This window comes from Pezoporus flaviventris, unplaced genomic scaffold (assembly GCF_033815535.1).
Source record: "Pezoporus flaviventris isolate CSIRO_AGI_PZ_B2104156 unplaced genomic scaffold, CSIRO_AGI_Pfla_v1 ptg000025l, whole genome shotgun sequence".
NCBI classification, from domain to species: Eukaryota; Metazoa; Chordata; class Aves; order Psittaciformes; family Psittacidae; genus Pezoporus; species Pezoporus flaviventris.
The window spans coordinates 15,631,251-15,648,970 of NW_026892573.1; the positions used below are offsets into that span (position 1 = coordinate 15,631,251).

Below are 17,720 nucleotides of genomic sequence, written 5' to 3' on the forward strand. Positions count from 1 at the left end.
CTATAATGCATCTGTTTGTTGGGAGGGAGCAAACAACATTTATTTTTAAGTGTTATATTTATCCTTTGGAGAGCAGCTCTTTAGGGCCAACTTAGTCAAATAGTCCTGCCATGCTTAGGGTATTAGTTAGCTTTTCATAAGAAGCTTTATTTTTGAAAAACAAAATATGCTTGCTTTTTGCTTTTTATGCATATGCATGATTAGTTCCCCATCTAAATGGTGACAGCTAAATGTGACCCTCTGTAATTAGAGCTGTACCTATTTTCTGTAGGCATCTGTTATGTTACTTAAGCAACAAAATATATTGACTTAGTTTGTATGAAGCTCATTCAGAGGATCCTTATTGTGTTGGCATTAACACAATCATTAGAGTAAGAATATTGTTTGGATCAGTTAGCTATAAAGTCAGTAAATGGTAGAATGTTGTTAATTAAATGATTCGGCTCGGTTGCAGTCAGGCAAAATCTTGCTTTAATAGTCTTGGGAATGTGGTATCGGGGGGAATACTATTTTGATAGAAAAATCTGCCAGTGCTTGATTTCTAATGAGTACTGCTTGGGGAATTCACTTGTAGGTCTAAACTCTTAACTTGATTAAACCATATTGTGCAAGTTATAAGGTATGTCTGAGATATGTGTTTAATTGTGTTCTATATTAAAGGAAGGTTATTGGACCTGAGACCAAGTGAATGTGGCTTAAAGCAAAAAAAGTACTTATAGTTAGAAGAAATTAATAGTATTTAAAGGAAGTAACTTCTCTGCATTTATATGATAAATATACTATGTTATCTGCTTTAAACCTTGATGCCAGCACTGGCTTTTAGACTCCTACTTGAAACTTTTTGGTCATAATTGCTAAAATAAAAATCTTCTAACCTGCAGCACAGCTAAGTACAGCGTGGTGACATTTCTACCTCGATTCCTGTATGAGCAGATCAGAAAAGCTGCAAATGCATTCTTCCTCTTCATTGCCTTACTGCAGGTATTGTTTCATTGTTTTGCCTTGACTATAATGTAATGTAGTAGAAGTTGTTTTGGTTGTTATGCTTAACTGTGAAGAGTTAATAATACACTCATTAATAATACTTTTAAAATACATCTTCTACAATTGAAAAGAGTCTCTAAGTTGCCTTCTAATTTCAAATTGTGAAATCAAGTTGCTTTTATTCTTAAGTAAAAACAAGAAATAATATTATAGAACATGGAAGCTATTGAGAAAAGCATATATGGATTATTGTGAAACTGTTGGCTGTTTAGGTAGTCCAGATTATCACTGTTTCCAAGTGGATTATGTCATTTGAATGCTTTTCTTGTGAAAAGAGAAATAGAATACATGTTGTACATGTATGGCATGTGCAACAATTTTATCTTCTAACTTTGTTAGTAGTTTCTTTGAACCTACTGAGAGCTTAGGCTAATTTGCCCATGGAAATTGGGTGTCAGTCAGGCACAAACCAGAAAGATCTATGTTCTCTCTCTTGAGAGCGTTGCATAAAGTTCTAAATTTGCTAGAAACTAATTTTAAATACAAATAAAAAATGGTTTCTTCTCCCTCTGTTTACAGCAAATTCCAGATGTGTCTCCAACAGGAAGATATACCACCTTGGTGCCATTGCTATTTATTTTAACAATTGCTGGCATCAAAGAAATTATAGAGGACTATGTGAGTATTATTATGGGAAAGGCTGTGCTAAAGACTGTTTTAAGAAAGCTACAAAATGCCACAGAGCTTTGTGTGCCTGAAGTCTACTGACTCATTGCTGAACAGCAGCAAAACATCCTTTTGATTTTCTGAGTTCTGAACTTGGCTAGAATTTTGGTGGCACACTGAGATAAATTAAGTATTTTTATTAGAGCTGGTGAACAAGGAAACAGGAGAAGTCAGGGCACTTGTTTCTACCTCTTTGGACTTAATTCCTTTATATAGGCCTGTCTAGAAAGACACTGTAGAGTCCCGACAGATACGTGGCCTATTTAGTGGCCTTAAAAAGGGGGCAGTAAGCAACTTTAGCACAGAGCAAGCTGACTGTGGGAAAATCTGCACTAACTTTAATACTTTTTATTATAAGAGGTCTTTTTGCTTTGAAAATTTGAATGAAATAAGAAATTGATCTAAACAAACAGCACATTGAACGTATAGTGCAGTTGTCATGTAAATATACTGTTCCTCATTGTTCCTTTTGTTATCCTTCCAAAAGCAAATTTTACAGTCTTAGTTTTCTGCAGTTGATCCAGGTTTGAGCCTCACTTCCAACACGGTGACTCTCCCTTTATATTATGTTCTTTTACAAACCATTTGGATTTGTGTATGTGGCTTTAAAAAATACTCATAATATAAAGACAAAAATGATCCAATGTATCATTTTGCAGTTTGTCACATTTCTAGCTCTGATGGGTTTGAAATTTGTAGTAAGGTGTAATGAAATGTTTTGTTTCCTTGCAGAAAAGGCATAAGGCAGACAGTGCAGTGAATAAAAAGAAAACAATAGGTAAGACTAAACAGTCTGTAACTGAAATATTTAAAGTGCAAGTAGTGAATAGCAGAGTACTTCTGAACAATTCTATTGCTTAAACAGTCATGGTGGTGGGAATGTATGTCTGTTTGTATTAGGAAGTTATTGGAATGTTAGGATTTTACTTTACCAAATGTTTCAGACCTACGCTAACAAGTGACACTTGAGGGTGAGGCGTGGAGGGGATTATTAGAATTTAAATTTCATTTAATTTTAAGGTTGCACACAGTTATACAGTTCTTGGCTCCTCCAGGAAATTAAAACCTACCCCCACTCTCCACAAATTAAAACTGCCACCAAAAAAACCCAACAAACCCTTGAAATGCTAAAAAGTGGTGTCAAAGTAATTTTAAGTCATTTTTGTACAAGTTGCTGTCCTTAAAATATAGGAAGAACTCTGGAAACTGTGGATTTGCTTTCCTGAAGTGTCACTAAAAGAGAATTTAACACTGATATCCTCTGAATGTATCCCTAAGGTATTGGTGCTACTTGGCACTGAATGCCTGAAGACATCATTTTCATTCTTTTCATCTTCCTTAACTGAAAACCTGCAGAGTTTATTGTTGGCTACCTATGGTCAGTCCAGGCTGCAGCTGTGGGATGCCTGTGTTTTGGTGTTGGACATCTCTGCTGCTCCTCCACAAAGAGCTGCAGCTGACACAGAAAACAAAACACAGGGGCTTGACTTCTGAGCAGAGCTGCTTCCTCCCAGACACATCTAGCCTAAGTCAAAAAGCCGGAGAAACTTCTGGGAACTTCAGGAGCTGAATTACCTGATAGCTCCATGCTTCAGTTAACAGGCATAATGTTTGCAGGACTGTTTTCAGTGAGTTGTTCTTCCTTTGTGCTTGAGAACTTAAGTTGATCGTTAAGATTGTATATAAATGAGCATCAAAAAGTGCTGCCTTACCAGTTCAAGGTAATTTCTCTGCAAGAGTCTGGGAAGATGTTTCAAGTGCAGGAACACTGTGTTTACTAGTCATGGGAAATTGGCAATTACTGCCTGTAGCACAACAGGCCTTGTTACAGGTAATAGGAAAGACTGCCCTTTCAAAGGTCAAATAGGCAGTTCTAACCCATTTGTACTTAGAACACATGCTAACAAACACTTCAAGGGAATTTTATCACAGTAATTGTGGAGAGACAACCTGAAAAAACACCAGGTATTCCTATCGAGTGAAGTGGAATTTAGCACTTAAAACCTGAACTAAAATAACTTTTCTTTACATTAAATACTCTAAATAAAATTTTCAAAGTGGTACTTAAAACTGAATCCTCACATTTCTTAAGAGGAAGGCTAGAAAGAGGCTCAGTCTTGAGACTTGTATTATGAGAAGGCAAAGCTAATCAATGTCCAGGTTGGGATTAAGATGAATTAAATGTGAATGTATGTGTCTTTATGTTCCTCTTACAGCTGAGTGAGGTCTAGTCAATGCAATCAGTATAAGGAGCAGTTCAGGTCACTTAGAAATAGACTGCTATTGGCTGCTTGTCTGTGTTCTGAACTCCACTGCCTGCAAACAGATGCTTGCTTCAGTAGCATGCATATAGGCTTTGCATTTATCTCCATGTTTGGGTTTTTTTTTGAGTACTGTATCTTCAAAGCTCATTTCCTATATTAAACTTCCCTTTGGTTTGCTTTGTGGAGAGGCTTTGGTACATAAATTTCCTTTGGAGGAGATTAAACTGAAAGCCCTGCTCCAGGTGAGCACTGTACATCTCCATTAGGAGTGAGAGCATGTTAGGCTCTGAGCCAATGTTTTATGTTTTGGATGGCTTCATGTGGTGTGTATGGAAATGACATTGAATCTAGGGACCAGACTAAATATAATCCCAAGCAGTATATTGCATAGATATAGAGAGCTCAGAGCTCTGTTATAAATGCTCTGATGTATTGATCTTCTCATTATCAAATTATAGAATTAAGCCATTGGCATTTAATACTGTAGGGAATGCCCTCTAATAGTAGACAAGCACAGGACTAGCAAACTGTTGCACAAGGCTTGCCTTTCAGGAGCAGCACTTCAAGTGGCTCTACACACCTAGGTGTGAATGACAGCATTGAGTCCTAGATTTAGAACATCAATACACTTTTTTAGTCTTGAACAGAGAAGAAACTGTTCTTGAGTAGGAGCGGTCTTGTTAGGTACTTGTTCTTTGTTACTGTAACTGAATTCCTATTGATACTTTTACTGTCATATAAGTATTGTAGGGAAGACAGTATTTTCTGTCCTTTAGAGCACTCCTATGAAACTGCATTGAGTAGAGGCTGAAAAATTGCAACCCCAGAATTTCTGAACTAATTTATGTTTAATGGAAGCTTTCTGTTTAGACTGTGGGGTTAAGAGTTAAACAAAAAACAATAGCGCAGTTATTTGCTTGACTAATTTCAATAGCTAAATTGATTTCAGTAAGTGTTAAAGCTGAATTGTTTTCTAGAGTAAATTGTCTAAAAGACCAAGTTCTTGGCACTTGATGTTACTAAACCTCTTTATTGCATATGAACATATAATAATGTGAACTGTTTGCTGAAATGTCTCCTAAATTTTCTGGTGAAATGGGGATCTGCTTACAGCAAGGCACAGGAGATGCTAAATGTTGCAGGCCCTCTCTGAGGGTTTGGGGTTTGAGTCTGGGTTACAAGTATGTGTCTTTTTCACTTGAGGTTCTGGGCTCAGGCCTCCTCCTGATTTCTGAACTAAGCAGAGCTCAATTCAAGTGCAGTTTAGGATTGGGAAGGAAGGGGTGCAACCAAACTGTTATTCCCCTAAGCTGCATATATTTGTTTGGGTGGAAGCTTGGCATTTTAGATGAATCACTAACAGTGCTTCTATTGCTGCCCACACATTTTTGTTAAATAGTTACCTTGCTGTGACCCATCCACTGTAATAATAAATCTCAGGATTCAGTGCTTTATCTTCTGGGAATTTGATATGGTTTTCAAATGAGCTCTGTATGAATTGCATAGAACTGAAGAGGGAATTGTTTGTATTCAAAATAGGAGGCTGGCTTCTTCAGCTTTCATCTGGTGCACATGACATGTTTTGAACATCTTTGAAAACTGTCTGCAGCTGCTTTTCGTGAAGGTGTGAGTTTTTTTAGGTGTACTTAGTGTGCTCAGACCTGGACTGGATTTGGTTACTCGGCAGTAATTTGGCATAGATTTTTTGACCTGAATGTTTAGGCTAGGGTGGTATTAAGTATGTGTAGAAGCCTCTAGAGGAACTGCTTGGGTAGAAAAGCATGTTCCAGAGTAGAGGACCAGTAAATGTGGTAAGGCAGCAGTTTTTGTGGTGTTTTGTTTGTGTTTTTGTTTGGTTTTGTTCTTTCAATCCAAACTCTGCACTTAGGATTCTCTTTCTGCCAAACTTAAGCTTTGCTTTTCAAAGGCCTTTAAGCCTGCTTGACTATTAAGCCTCAGCCTTACAAGAGCAATTGATATGGTAGTGAAATTGGATGTGTCAGGGTCAAAACATTATGATTAAAATGCAAGGAAAAAGGTGAGAAGTGAAAGTTCTGTGATTAAATCGCAGACAAAGATGTTTCCTGATACTGATTGACAGTGGACAATGAAGCCCTTTGTTTTAAGGAAGGTCATTTCCCAAACAAGACACAACACTGCCCATCTGCAGGTTAACATGAAGTTTTGCCAATAAGGAATCAGGCCACCAACTAGCAGGTGATAAAAAGTTTATAAATGTTAAGGGGAAATCTTTCTTTCTTGAATTCACATGTCTGCAGCTGTGTACAAAGGTGTGATCCCAGCTTCTGGAAAGTAGTTTTCTGATCTGTTAGTTCCATTCTGGTCAATGTTTGCTGCTGCTGATATAGTTGTTTTGAAATTTGTCCAAATCTTGTCTGTTTAATCTAACTTTAAACTTTCTTTCCAGTTTTAAGAAATGGGATGTGGCAGAACATTATTTGGAAGGAGGTAAATAAAATTGGGGATGGGAGTGAGTGGAAGAAGGCATTCTAGAATTACTCTTGCTAAAATTCAGAGGCCTAGTATTAATATACTGTATGTGAGAATTCCCTGTGACTTGGGGTGGGAGGGATCCTTTCTGTTGCTGTAGTGAAAATTGCCCTGAGCAAGGCACTGAGTACCCACCTTTAAATGATACTATGTTTTCATCCAGTGTTAATGAGCTGTTCCAAGTGGTTTGGCTTGAGCAGTTGATATGCTCCAGGGTATAAACAGTATTTTTGTTTTCGTCCACATTCAGAAGAGTAACTTTCACTGCAATGCTCTACCTCCCTTGAAAGTCTGAGACTTATTTTACTACTTGTGCTGAAAAGTTCTGTCGTTTGAGGGTAATCAGTAAGCTGTGTACTCAAGTAAGGAACGCAAGCTGCCTCAGGCACTCAGAACCTATGTTCTATAAAGCCCTGTTACAGGACTTGGTGAGCCTTATTTCTAGAACTTGCTGAAATCCCTCAGGACGTATTGATTTAATCATGGCTTTTAATGCCTTTCCTAAGGATAAAATTAGCCCTGTTACCTAATAAATGAGAGTCAAGTACGCTCTTTTGAAACCTCTGGGAAACGAGATCTGCCTTGAGACCTAAAAGCAATCCTACTGAATTGTTAAGCTATAATGGAAACCAAAGATTGCCAGGAATTCTGATGGCTGATGCCTGTTTGTGTTTCCATGTCCATTTGTAGCGAGGACAGAATTCAAAGATACTTAAAGCTGAGTCTGGAATCTGGTTTTCTCATACCCCTAAGCACCTCTTGAACTGGCCTGTGTCTGAATCTGTGTGTTGTCCAGGCTTGCATCTAATGTTAGGGAGTAACAGTTCTGTACTATCCACCTTGGTTGTTTTGAAGCAAACTTCCTATCTTTTTTGTGCTGAAGCTGATAGGGAATTAGTTTTCAGTAGGACCAGAGTAAGACTATTAAATCTGCCTGTTCAAACATGGCATCTGTTTCAATTTTTATCAATTAGTGTGTTAAATTACTTCAAGCCCATTTCTGACTCTCAGCAGTGCATTGGTGCTAAGCATCCTAGTATTTATCTGGCAAGCATAGCTTACTGTTTTGAGAGCGCTACTTGGGCCTTCTTAAAATGAAAGTCCCATGCATGTGTAACTTCTGTTAAAGGTGCTGGAAGGTCTTAGGTATTCTAGCAATGAGGACTCTGCACATCTCAAGTGATGGGAGAACTGGATGCTACTATTTACCTGTAGAGACAATACTGCTTGCTCGTGACTAGTACAAGGAGTGCATATGAAGAGGGCTAAAGGAAAAGGATAATGATGACTGGGTGGGTAAGTAATATAGAGAAAGAATAGGAGAAACACTTGATACTTAGGGAGAGTGAAGTTTAAAGATGGCTTTTACTAGGAAAAATATCTTTCTGTAAGTTAAATAAGATTAAAGAAAAAACCCTCAAATCTGGATAATGACATGATTATAGGAAAATAACTTACTAAATATTAGCCACAGATGTTCAAGCTTTGCAGTTGAGTATATATTTTCCTGTAGAGAATCATTTACTTTGTATTCGGAAAAGGCAAGGCTTTGATATTTCCAAAGTTGCAGTGAAAAGTACTCTGACTTTTCAGAAGCACTCTCTAGGTGTTGTGTGCATGATGCTGTTCTTTTGACTGAGTGAAAGAAAATAACAAACTAACGTTCCAGACAAGCGAACTCTTTGTTTTTCTTTTCCATGCTACTGTACTCCTGCCCCTGACTCAACAGGTAGCAGTAGGCGATATTGTGAAGGTCACCAATGGGCAACATCTTCCAGCAGATATGATCATTATATCTACCAGGTATCCTGAATGGGTATGGAAATCACTTGTCTGATGAACTGAGGTGCAGAGGACTCAAAACTCTGTATTTGCTATTAATAAAACCAGGCATCAGATGGCATTAATTCTTCTCCACAGCTGAATTCAAGTATCAACAGAGTCAAAGCAATGCTTTGAGGCAATGATTCATGTATCACTGTAGATAGATTCTTAAGAAAGAAGACTTCTTTAAGACTTCATAGTTATTGGGTGCCTGTAATTCACAAATAATATGGCTGAGTTTGTTGGAAGACTGAAGGTTACACAAGCTTCATGCAGTCAGTTGTTCTATACTTTTTGAGGATCCATCCATTTAATTAAGGAAGTTTTAAGTTTTCTTCCTATTAATTCCACTTAGATTCTAGCATATTTTTATGCCTCTTTAAGAAAGATTTCTCTTTCAAATGGTAATTGTAAAAGGTTATCCCAGCTGGCATTTACTAATTAGCTTGCTAGAGCTTTTGGGCTTAATCTGTTTAGACCTTGTCTTTAATACAGTGCATGCATGATCTATCCCTAGCATGGAAGCAACAGTAAACTGTTGAGTCCTGCTCAGTTTGTGTAATATGGGATACCTTCCTTATTTATACTGATATACTGGCAAAAAAAGCTTTCTCGTGAGTTCCTGAAAACAATTGAGTAGTACTTGGCTACTAATCTAGATTCTATATTGAAAAATTTGAAGCCAAATCAAGACCACTGTCTGCTTAGATGACTTTTAAATGAGAGAATAGCACAATTCTTATTGAACATGGTTTTATGTAATAGCCAAACCTTAGGACACCTTGCTCTTCTCCATGATTTCCTTGCTCTTCATGATTTCCTTTTGTCCACATGGTTTTGAATAGTAACTGCTGGTTGCTGTGGTCTCCAGGTTATAGTTCTCCTAGATGACCCAGCCTCTAAGGGAACTTGTTTCCTAAGCTGCTGCATTTCCTGCCCTGTCCTTCTCGCCTGGGAGGTCTTGTTTCTTTGAAAGCTGTGTGGGCAAACTCAGTCTCTTTCAACTGTCACATGATTGAGGATGGAGTTATCTTCATTTCAATAGTGTTGTGTTTATAAGAACAAACTCTGTATTTTAAACATGCAGTTATTTAAGCTATACTTTGACATCAGTAACTTGCTGATGTCAAAGCAAGCATTCTCCTGTAACACATGATACTAAAAAGCCTTCTGTTTAATTTCTTAATTTGAATGGGTCAGGTTTTTGTTCTACATTATTCTACTAACCTGATGTCATTGATAATCATATAATAGCATAACTTAACCTAAAGTGTGTTGATTTGGGAGAGGCTTTACTTGAAGTAAATAGACATTTCTATGGCAATTCTCCTTTGCAATTGGCGTTATTCCCATGATTCTTTTAAATGACAATACTAAGTGTCCTCAGTTCACCAGAAGGCTTTGCATGCTCTGAAAGGTGGGGTCTTTTGCTTGTATGTGTTAATTTTCTATGTCCGAGCTGGTTGTCAGAGGTGAAATAAACAGTTGTTGGTTTTGACTTTCTTTTGCCTCATAGAAGAAAGATATCATCAAATGAATCTTACATAGAGAATAAATTTACATGATGGAAAAAATACTTGATCTTGTGGCCAAGACCTTTTGTGTGTGTGGTTCAGGCAGAACTCAGTAGCAGAGAGCACACCCCTTCATCCAAGCATGTCCATATCCAGGCATAGTTCTCTGTGATGTGTGTTTTCAGATGGTGCTTTCATCGTCATGTGCCATCAGTACAGTTTTTGTCTTCTGCAGTGTTTTGAAGTGTATAGTGCAACCATTTTAGTGCAAAAGTGCATACAAAATTACTGAGTTTTAATATTGAAAATCTTATGCTCCTTACAGTGAACCACAAGCCATGTGCTATATTGAAACAGCTAATCTCGATGGGGAGACGAATCTTAAAATACGACAGGTAAAACAAACTGAATTTCACCTTCTTTTCCATTTAGGTATTTTAATATTAGCACAGAGCAGAGTCCAGATAGCCTGACAACCATGCAAGTTCTCTCTTCTCTTTTTTAGCAAAAAAAGTATGTCTCTTGCCAGGTGACTGTAAGCTGTCTTTTCAGTACAAACCCAAGCAATAATGCTTTATGTGTAAGTGTAAGAAACTCATGTGGAGGAAGCCTTATAAATCCATAAAGGCAAATCAAGCAGACCTTGGCAGTGTTCTGCTCAAGGTCCAGTAAAGTGCTGTTTTAGAAAAACAAAAAGCTAGCTGTGCATGTGGTGAGGGCTGTAGTTTCTGTTGTCGCAAGTGCCAATCTGTCTGTTTCTGCCTCTGGAGTGCTTGAAAGGACCTTTTATATGTTTAAGTTAATTGGTTCTCTCTTTGTGCTAAGTAGTGGAATGTATTTTTGTTTTTCTAGTTTTCTTGAAGAAATACTGTTTGTGGTGTTTATAAACAGTTCAGAATCTTTCTTTTTTTCAATTAAAAAAAATTGCATGAAGATTTCAAAATACAGGTTATTTTGCTTCTAAAAAGCTGTGCGTTTTCTGCTTGTTTACTACCTTTATAGAAATGTGATTTACTGTTCTGGATCAGATCTTGATCGGTTCCTGTCAGGTTTTATTTGCTTCAGGTCACATGCTTAAAAGACAAAAATAAGGTGGTGGAGCCTTTTAGGCCTTGTTCTGGTTTGTTGTGCTCTAGTCATAATCTGGCAGGATGAACATTAAATGGATCACTTACCAAAATTGAGGTGTCCATGGACAGATGAAGAGCAGTGGAGTGCTGCATGTGCACTCTGGAGTAGCAATATATTGGGTTACAGTTGATGATTAACCTTGAGTATGATCAGAGCATAATGGCTGCAGTGATCCAAGAGAGATGACAGTAAGGAGTGACTGTGTTTTAGCAGCATACTTTTAACACATCAGTGAAGTTATATTTTGAGAGAAAAGCCAGGCTTGTTTATACTGCTTGTCTCCTACTTCCTCCTGCACATGTGCAACTTCGTGCTTTGTGGATGGAATTTGTGGATGGTTAGAGAGTGATCATGTAAGTAATATGACTCTTCTGTACAAGGATTTAAACCACTCATATACAAGCAGGATCATGTGTCCATACTGAATCTTTCTTGCAGGAAAGAGTTATTGAATAGCCATTAAAAAGACAAACAAAAACAACAAATTCCCCACAAAATGCAACCAAAATCCCCACCAATAAACCTGACAAAAAACCACACATTGAATTATATTTGGTACCTTAGATGTTGGAAGGAAGCACTATTTTGCAAGGATGCCTTTTAGTAACAGGTTTTGACAGGAATCTCCTTTGCATTGTTTTCTGCAGGGGTTGTCTCTAACTGCTAGTCTCCAGTCAAGGGAAGAATTGATGAAAGTATCTGGAAGGATAGAATGTGAAGGACCCAACCGTCATCTTTATGACTTCATTGGAAACTTGCGCTTAGATGGTCAAAGGTATTGGCTTGACAGCAAAGCCACAAATTTGTTTGATTGGGAAAAATTCTTCCTGTGTGCTTTTGGTCTGCAACACTGAGCGCATGCATGTTTGGTCTTTCTTTTCATGGGGAAGAGGGTAATTATTAACAGTTGTTAATCAGACAGTATGCCAGTATAAGGTAACATAGTTCTGTCTTCTGAAAGAGTCTTCTGCTTGTTATGGGTGAGCTGGTTTCTTTGGAAACATAGTGGGGTTATTTTAATCAAAAGTAACATCTAAAGAGAAGGAAGAGTTGGGCAAATGGTTGGAGTTTTTAGAGCCTTCTTGATACAGAAGTTACGCAGAGAAATGGGAAACCTTTCCCTTCCAGCTAGAGCTAAAGGCTGCACCAAGTTCAGTTCTATACAGAAAACTAATCCCAGAATGTAGAGTCTTTATCAGAGTCAGTTTGATCTGTTGTAACTCTTGAAAGAAAATAACTTAGTTTTAGTGCTTGAACTCATAGAACTTGAAAGGTCAATAGGGAAAATACAGGTTTCCTGCACAAAACCTGTATTCCTTGTGCAACTTGGCTGAATAGTGGCAGATGCAAGAATAGTAGATCACTTGCATGTCTCTTGAAAATCACATGGGTAATACAGTTTTCCTGAAATGCTTGTTTAATGGTGTATGTGAGGCTGTAGTGTGCTTGGCATAGGTGGTCTCCTTGCAAGTGTGATGCTTCCCTGTCCTTGTTTGTGAGAGAGAATATGTTACCCAAGGTAAAATGCAGGATATGCTAATGGCTGCCAGAAGTTCTCAAGTTTGGGTTAACTAGAACAGCTCCCTTGTATCACTTTCACCATCCTGTGCTTTAGCAGGAATTAGACTTACAAAGGCTTCATTGCTCTCCTGAGTTGTGTGGGCAATGTAAGTTAATTTATATTGCTTTCCTTCTTTTGTGGTATGTGGGTGTGTTGTTTTGGTTGTCTTTGTGGGGGGAGTGAGGCTGAAAGAATTACTTTCCTGAAGTGTTATGGAGAGTTGAAAGATATACATACTTCTTGCTTTGCAGCCCAGTTCCTGTTGGTCCGGACCAGATCTTGTTAAGAGGTGCACAGCTGAGAAACACTCAATGGGTCTTGGGCATTGTTGTGTATACAGGACATGATACAAAACTAATGCAGGTAAAGTTTTTAAGGAGATCTCAAATGTGTTCTCATGGAAGCTGGTTATCCTTGTATTGTACTTGTCTTTTGGACTTGATTTTATAAATGGCTTGACTCATGGTAGCTGTTCAAGACCTGGAGGCCTTGAGGAATACAAAGATGCTGTTGCACTTGAGGTTGCATGTGCACATGTGTAAACACTTACTGAAGTACATCTCAAAATACTTCAATGTGTAAGCAAAGCTAATTGTACTTTAACTTAATTTATCTGGTGACTGGACAACATTTAAAACTGAGGTTTAACAGCTGAGGAGGTGGTTATGACCACCTACACTTTTTAGCACTTGGAGATAATTAGGTTAAGACCTCAGCGTCTGTATTGCCTTAATGGCAGAACTGCCTAGAGGGACCAGCAACGTGTGTTGCTTGCTTCTACTGGCCACTAGTGGGATAGACAGCCAAATGAGCATACAAGGTTTCTAGAACTCAAAGTTCTGTTTCTTTGGTCTCCTGTCAGTTTTGGAGTCATTAAGAGTGTTGGCACCTTTTACTAGTTTGTTGAGCTTTGCATACCATATTGAGCTAAGGAGACCTGAAGTAGCAAGTTCTATAATGGACTCTAAAAATAAAAGACTGAGTTGGCCTTGGCAATTTTCTTGTATAAGCCATTGCCAGACTAATTTTTTTCCTTTTTCTTTCCTTTCTGCTACTGTTCAGAATTCAACCAAAGCACCTCTGAAGAGATCAAATGTGGAAAAAGTAACCAACATGCAGATCCTGGTTTTGTTCTGTATTCTTCTGGTTATGGCCCTTGTGAGTTCTGTGGGTGCCTTATTATGGAACAGAACACACGGCGAAGTTGTCTGGTACCTTGGCTCCAACAGTGAGTATGCAGGCAGTGTACTAGGGATGTATCATACTCTAGGGCTGGCCAGGCTCTTAGTTTTGCTTTATGAGTGCATGAAGTGAGAAGCAGTCAGTCACTAGCTTTTTGATGGCCCAGTATTTTCTTCTGTTTTGAGTATGGGCTGGCATAAGTGAGCTTGCAAGTGAGGCTTCTGTTAATATAACCTTGTAAAGGTTAGGTAAATATCATGGGCTACCACACAGGGAGCAGGGCAGAAATAGAAGAGGGGCAAGAGTTATTCTTGAATGTTCAGTGTTCAAGTTCTTTTAGATCTGTGGAGATGACACACATGAATTTGTTTTCAGAGTAGGCCATGTACTGCTGCCTTATGTATTGTGTCTGTACCTCACTACCGGGTAGCAGGTATTGGTCTGGTGATACTGACTTCAGGTTTATGGAAGCAAAGGATTTCTCTAGCTGGTTTGTGTTTTTTTTTGTTGTTTTTTTTTTTTGAGTCAGAAATGCTGATCTGCTCTTAAAATGCTAACTGTCATGATTTTTTATTTATTGGGTAATACTTCAGGCATTTTGGCTTATAACTCTGTTCTTTTGTAATGACCTCCAATCTTTTAACATGTTTATTGAAATGTTTTGTTTTATTTCATTTGTACTTCTTGAATTTATCCTTTCAGATATCCAGGATGGGCCTTAAGTAAACACTAAAGGATGCAATAAACTGTGTTGTAGACTTCTGACTTGAGGGGGTTACATTAGCTAGCTATAAAATGATCTTGAGATGCAGATCTGGAAACAATTCTCACAAACTGCAAATGGTTTTTCTGATGGTGATTGCAAAGCAGATGACAAAGGGTGTCTTCTGCAGTTGAAGAGCTGTTATAGTGATAGTAATGGAAAGAAAACTCAGAGGAGGAGCTAGAGGTGCCTCATTTGTCTCTGGTTTTCAGTAGTTTTATTCAAGTAGCAATATCAGCAACTTTTGACGTTTCTTTCCTCTCTCTGCTTCTCCCTTGCTTTTTAATGAGGAAGTTTAAGTTTGTCTTACAATGATGGAAGTAACACTGGAAAAGGTGAATGGGACAAACTCTTGAACTTGTACTAATATAAAATGTGTAACCTGTAATAATCTAGGATGACATGTTATATAGAAATGCTTTTTCTGCAAATTGACAGACCACACTATTTTTATTACTTCTGTATCTGCCACTAGCAGAAATACACTTTTTCAGGCTAGGCAGGTAGGTCTAAAGTTTTTAAATATCTAATATCTATGAAGATGGTACTGGATAAACATTTTTCAATATGAAGTATACTCCTGCTCTTTCTGTAAACTGACCAAAGATACGGAATTCATGGTACTCACATTTGGAGGTGCCTGGGTCCAAACTTCAAGTCTTACTCTGATCTCAATAGACTTCAACAATTTTCTTTTGGCTTCTGTCTCCTAATTTGCTCCCCTGCCTTAATAACTTACTTGTAATGCTGAAAACACCTTAAGTGTTAAGCTGTGAGCCTGTTATGCTGGGTGCTCTGCCTGCTGACTTGAAGTGCTTCCCTAAACTTCAAGAAAAGTGAAGGACAGACAGATGGGGAGACCCTGGATGTAAAGAGGGACTGCAGCAGTACCATGAACAGGAGCCTTCATCCTGTGTCTCTGCTGAGCCTTGTTCATTCCTGCCTGCTGTCTATGGATGCTTCCCCTTCCTTTTTGGACCAGTTGTGCTGGTGGATTGATTTGGGCAACTTGCCCAGCGTTGTCACAATTAATAACAGCACTTCTGCCCAAGCAGGGTGCCTTAGTTCATTTACTAGGCATCTGTTTTAAGTCAACTTGTTCTCTTAGATTTCTTTAGTATAACTTCAATTCCGCCAATGCTGGCAGATATTAGAACAAATTTTAGTATTTCTTTTCTGCTTTCTAACTCCACTGAGACAGGTAGGTACTTTGTGATAGGTAATGTTACTAGTGATACTGGCTCTTAATTGGGGGCAGCTGACACATCAACTCTCTAAATTTGGGTTAGTGTAGAATATCATACTTGTCACCATCTGTTTAGCAAAAACTGTTCAGAAAACGTTCTGTTCTCTAATATATAGTCTCACCAATCTTGCCCTACTTCACCTAGCATAATACACTGTGTATCCCCGTATGTGTTCTGTGGGTGTTATATATATATGTACTTCTGAAATCAATATTAAGAAGTCCCTTATATGAGGTATCAACACACTTGCTGATTATTTTAGCGCTACTAAATCTGATTAGGCCAGCCACAGAAAAATAACTGCCCCTATACTGTACCGCTCAGACTTCCACGTTCTGTCTGCTGATGTCTCCTGTCTTTTGGTCCACAGAAATGCTGTCTGTCAACTTTGGATACAATCTGCTGACATTTATAATCTTGTACAACAACCTTATTCCAATCAGTCTTCTGGTGACATTAGAAGTTGTTAAATTTACTCAGGCTCTTTTTATAAATTGGGTAAGTAAAAAGTCAGTTTTGGAAAGTGACATTAAAAAAAAACCAAAAACAAACCAACCCCCCCCCACGAAACCAACCTATCCTGAAATCTTCACCAGATTTTCTCATGTCTTTTCTGATGCAGCTTCTGGGAAAGGCGGGAAGAAGTTCAGAAGTTTTATTCTCTGTTAGGTTGGTGTTCCACAGGAAGATAAAAGACTTAGTTGAGAAAGAGTCCCTGTGCAAATTATCACTTTTGTATGTTTTGGGCTTTCAGGCTGGGAAGGAAGGCTCAGCATTCTGCTTGAAGGTGGTCTGTCAGCTTACTCATTTTCAGTAATCATCTTGTGAAAATTCCTCAATACCTTTATAGTTTCTCTCGGCTACAGCAGAGGGAAAGCCCAGATTTCTTTAGGGATGATGCCTGTGTTCACTCAAGCTTTGACTTCAAATTGTTTGTCTTTAGTTGTGGGCCAAAAATACTGTAGCGGTGCCTCTTGGTTTGAACAAACCCAGGGAATTTGCCATGCCTAATCACAGGTCTTTAGTTACAGCAAGGCAATTTACTCTAGCCACATCCATGATTGAAGAGACAATTTAAGTGACTCTAAAATCAACTCCTATTGCTACATTTAATTGGGAGGGTTAGCAAAACAGCTACTGCATGAACCAAACCAATTTCTCAGAAAAGCTAGTAAGTATCTTCAATATATTATAAGCAGTTCAGGCATATTAGACCTTATTTACTTGTATTTTAGAGGAATCAGTACAACTTTACTATAATTAGCATAGCTAAAACCTGTTAGAACTTTTTCCTACTGTACTAAAATCTTAAACTAGAGATGCAATGAAGGTTATAATTGAATCTGGCTTTTCTCATATGCATCTAGTATGGAGGTGTGTTTTGTAAAGGAAGCACCCATATTCAGTCTGGGATGAGTGTTTTAATTTGCATACCATAGGTCTAATTTTGCTTTCATTTCAGGACATAGATATGTATTATCCTGAAACAGATACTCCTGCAATGGCCAGAACCTCAAATCTTAATGAGGAACTTGGACAGGTAAGACAAAATTTTCTCAAGTGTCATGTTTGTGATATGTCCTGGGAAGATGGAAGGTATGAAAGCATGCTGCACAAATCTGCTTTGTTCTGTTGCTCTATGGCTCAGGTTAATGGGACATCTTTACTTTCATTAAGTCAAGTCCTACAAGTAAAATAATGAGATCACAGGATAAAATTCTATATCATGTAGGCAGTCTTAAGCCTGGAAATTGAATCTGCTTACTTTGTGAAGCTAGCACGCTCCAAATTATGGTTTGTTTTTTTTGGTTTTGTTTTTATTTTTTTCCAAAATAAACCATATTATGTGACACATTGTATATTGTTGGCATATGTTGTTTTCAGAAATGAGTTACTAGAGGTTCCATATAACTAGACTGAATTTTTTTATTCATTAACTGTATTACTTGTTCAAAGGTGCATTTTAACATTTCTTACATACTAGAGTTATTAATGACTTAAAGTTCCTCAGAT

At 38.0% G+C, this 17,720-nt stretch overlaps 1 protein-coding gene across 4 annotated transcripts in view; it reads left to right on the forward strand.

Moving 5' to 3' along the window:
* The window catches only part of ATP8A2 (ATPase phospholipid transporting 8A2), a 323,662-nt gene that overhangs the window by 47,501 nt on the left and 258,441 nt on the right, over positions 1-17,720 (forward strand). For 3 of the 4 annotated variants that reach the window (XM_061457660.1, XM_061457662.1, XM_061457661.1), the window contains exons 3-13: positions 882-981; positions 1,564-1,662; positions 2,443-2,488; positions 6,403-6,443; positions 8,215-8,288; positions 10,149-10,218; positions 11,602-11,729; positions 12,767-12,878; positions 13,578-13,743; positions 16,078-16,205; positions 17,170-17,247. In XM_061457660.1, the coding sequence (XP_061313644.1) occupies positions 882-981; positions 1,564-1,662; positions 2,443-2,488; positions 6,403-6,443; positions 8,215-8,288; positions 10,149-10,218; positions 11,602-11,729; positions 12,767-12,878; positions 13,578-13,743; positions 16,078-16,205; positions 17,170-17,247 (1,042 nt within the window). Of the gene's footprint in view, positions 1-881; positions 982-1,563; positions 1,663-2,442; positions 2,489-6,402; positions 6,444-8,214; positions 8,289-10,148; positions 10,219-11,601; positions 11,730-12,766; positions 12,879-13,577; positions 13,744-16,077; positions 16,206-17,169; positions 17,248-17,720 lie in introns of those variants that run through there. The other variant, XM_061457663.1, reaches the window with a different exon arrangement.